At 36.3% G+C, this 3,820-nt stretch overlaps 1 protein-coding gene across 3 annotated transcripts in view; it reads left to right on the top strand.

Annotated features, from left to right (window-relative positions):
- The window catches only part of ROBO1 (roundabout guidance receptor 1), a 436,624-nt gene that overhangs the window by 375,284 nt on the left and 57,520 nt on the right, over positions 1 to 3,820 (top strand). For all 3 annotated transcript variants that reach the window (XM_006093709.3, XM_006093708.3, XM_014460003.2), the window contains exon 17: positions 223 to 394. In XM_006093709.3, coding sequence (XP_006093771.1) covers positions 223 to 394 — 172 coding nt within the window. The remainder of the gene's footprint in view (positions 1 to 222; positions 395 to 3,820) is intronic.

Genomic DNA, 3,820 nt, shown 5'->3' with positions numbered 1-3,820 from the left:
GTATTTGAGAAAGTTTTAAGAGGTCTGAAGATTCTACTACACTAGGTTTGCCAGAAGAGTCTTTTGAGAACTAGATCCTAGACAAAATAGACTTTGGAAACTCCCGAATTAGGTTCATGATAGATCTGAACTCTGACTAGATCTAAAACCACAATACTATGTTGATCTTTGCATTAACTTAAAGAATTTGCTAGATTAACATTCATTGTGTTCTTCTGACAGGTTTGGTGTTTGGGAAATGAAACTCGTTACCATATAAACAAGACGGTGGATGGTTCCACATTTTCTGTGGTCATTCCCTCGCTGGTCCCCGGGATCCGGTACAGTGTGGAGGTGGCAGCCAGCACTGGGGCTGGGCCGGGGGTGAAGAGTGAGCCACAGTTTATCCAACTAGGTAAGTGCTGGCGCAGATCCAGGTTGAGAGCATATATCACTCTTCCCTTTGGCCTCTTCTTCTTTTTACTTATTTATTTATTTTTATGTAGGGGAGCCACCATTGTAAGTTGAATAGAATGTGGATTGTGGCAATGCAGCTACAATATGATGGTGTTAGATTTAATATATAGGACAACTAACCTTAAATTTATCCAAGCGCACATTAAATGATTTTCCAAGCAAAACACTCAGTATTCAGTATGATCCTAATCCTGTCCTATTAAATTTTCTCATCTAGTCAAAAAATACAATTGAGCACCAAAGGTACCTCAGTGAACAAGACACAATGTACACCATCATGAAAATTGCAATTATTTGGATTAAAATAAAACAAACTTCCATGTAAAGCTTATACTAGGTATTAGAAGTTTATAGCATTGTGCAATTTATATTTACCATTTTCGTCTATTTAAAATTATGGTTGCTTCTTATAACAAAATGTAGATTGAGATGCCAGAGTACATTTAAATATGTTTATATGATAATTATTTATCAAGTTAAGTGCATGCTTTAAAAGATGAATAGGAAAAAAACTGACAAAATCCTTCATTACAAAAATTCACTATAGAAAATGTGGCATGGAATAAGATACAAATTAGGAAGTGGTTACCAATATAATTTAAAACAAACATCAAAAACAGCCACAAAATACTATTGTAAATGGAAAGGGAAGAGGGGAGGGTCATATATTAAGAGGCGACATTTAATTTGTGAAAGATGCTGAGAAGTATATGTCAACTTTGTGTTAGATTGTTCCAGATCAGAAGTTAGGCATTAATAATATTTTGTCAGTTGCTAAATTATGAAAAAGGATCAGATATATGAATCTTTATACTTAACAAATAAGTACATAGTATTTTTGCATGTTGATAATGTTGATGTATCCTAAAAATTATTTCTCAACAAAATTAAGAAACATTTGGCTTTGAATAAACTTTAATGCTGAACATAAGGAACTTTCCATTTGCTTTGGAAACTTATTGATGTTCCATTGTTAAGACGGTGCTAGCTGCTGTAACAGACACACTTGCAGAATTCTGGTTGCATAACACAATGAAGTCCACCTGCAGTCCAAAGGCTGTGGGGAGCGACTCCGTTCCAAACATACATGGCTGAGGAGGCTTCCAAGGTTGATCCTGGGTGAGCAGAAAGGAAGTATTGAAACACAGTTTGTGGGACGGTTTAATGGTGCAGGTCTGGAGATGGTGCCCATGGCTCCTGCCCATAACGCAGCCATATGATTCCAAATAGATAAATGGGCACATCACAGAAAGAAGTCACTGGATAGGGAACTACCTCTCAACAACTCCAGTCTATGGGAGTCCCACTCACACCCTTAATGGATAGCTTGCTGTCTGCCACAACCATGGGCCAGCATTTGCTTTTTTGGGTTACCTTTTATACTTTGTGCATTTGAAAACAGTGCTGATATATAAAACTTTTATGTGAAAATAGCTTCATGATTTATTTCTGGTTCATTTATTGCAAAATTACAGTGTTATATAAGATATGAGGGAAAACAGTTTAAATATGGACTTTTTTTTTACTCAAACTGTTGCCCAGGTTTGTGAAATATCAGTATTAACTTATTAAAATTGAATTTATGAGTTACATTGTGATAACCCTATTGTTGATGTCATTTACCTATTTTGATAACATACGACTTATAGTCCTGGGTTTTCAAAGATGAATTGGAATTTTAGTTTTACGATTTAAATCATAGGATTTACGGGACAAATGGTTTGCTTGAAATCATAAATGTGCTCCAGGTTTTTTCCATATCTCAGTATAGCCTCAGCTGCTGTGAGGCAAAGCCTGAGAGGTAGATCGGCTGTTTTAATCCACTAGTCACGCTGCATTGTATTCTGTTAAGCCCATCTGGCCGCTTGCGTGAAACCTCTCCTGACTGTCTCCATTAAACCCACAGCTACCCACCTTAACCTTGCACCAATAGCCATGGAATTCACAAGCCCAGCAAACACAAAGGGTGTGTTAGGAATAAAAGAATAGGTCTGCTTGGCTAACTTTCAGAAGATGAAGTGCTCTTAGGGTAACCATAGATAAAAGAGTCTGGAACATGAAATAAAACTTTCAGTCAACAAACAGTTGAAGGCAGGTAACTGCTTGTGAAAATAGGTTTTTCAGCCTTGACCCTCCATAGAATAAAATCTGAAATTCTGTTCAAGAGAGAAAAATAAATCAATAAAAACCACACACACACACACACACACACATGTAAGTAGCAATTTAGCCATTTTACATAGAAGCCGCTGCTATTTTCCAAAGGCTGTTTTTCTTACCCATTGAATGCTGCTGCTTTTTCCGAATGTGTCAGATTGGAATGCAGTATCATGTAATAAGGAAAGGTAATCTGTAGGATTTATTTTTCTGTTTGAGAAATGTTACTCAGATATGATGAGATATACCAATTATTTTTCTGAACAAAAAAAAATTGGGGGATGGAACCAATGTTTCTATTTTAAAGCACGTTGTAATAGCAGAAGATTTTCAGAGTCAGATGATATAACAGTCATAAGAAAGCCCCATCGTAAAGAAGTGGGCAAACACCTTCCTGCTTCTCCAGATGTTGTGGGGGGAGAACATTCACACTGCAGACAGAGTGGGAACGCTGCCCACTGGCCGTCCTCCAGCCTAGCCGCCGTTGGTGCCAGCAGACTAGGGCATTGCTTTGATGACAGAGCAACAGCTTCCAGTTTTCTGTAGAATTCCGGATGGCTCTGTGTGACGATGAAATGGTGGGCTCGAAAAATTAATATCTTAGTAGGTTTAAACATAAATAGAAAATAAGTAAATTTTAATAGCCATAAATTCCATCAATTTTTAATTTTTTAATCAAAATAGCTGTCAGAAAACATAAGCCTATTTGTTTTGTAACACATGATCATTCTTGTCCATATTTAGTGTTCCTTGTGGTGGTTATTATTTCAAAATAAAGATTACTTATAGTTTGTTTATGGAAGCAATAACATCATTTTACCCTTGCATTTTAATAAGCCAGAATTTTATTAGGCCGTTGAGAAGATGGGTAGAAATAATGTGTTTGTTTATATGGTTAAGAAAGCATAAAATAGGCCGTCCCCGCCTCCCACTTTATGCCTCTTGATTAGTATTTGTTTCGAGAAAAGGGAGCGGGGAATTTTATTATTTATGTTTATTGTTGTGTTTGATTATTTTTTATTTTTGTCTTTGTTATTTTTTTTTTTATTTTTTTTTTGGGGGGGGGGCGCCGCACGGGGGGGTTGTGTGGGTTTTTTATTAGTTGTAGTGAAGTTTTTTCTTGGCCTTTTTCTCTTAGTTGTGCCTTTTGTTTTGGTTTTTTTTTCTCTTTTACTGGGGAAGAAGAACGATTTTTTTTTTAATTTTT

The sequence above is a fragment of the Myotis lucifugus genome, unplaced genomic scaffold (genome assembly GCF_000147115.1).
Source record: "Myotis lucifugus unplaced genomic scaffold, Myoluc2.0 scaffold_120, whole genome shotgun sequence".
Lineage (NCBI taxonomy): Eukaryota > Metazoa > Chordata > Mammalia > Chiroptera > Vespertilionidae > Myotis > Myotis lucifugus.
The sequence above is the reverse complement of the archived record's forward strand: the minus strand, read 5'-3'. Positions and strand labels throughout refer to the sequence as shown.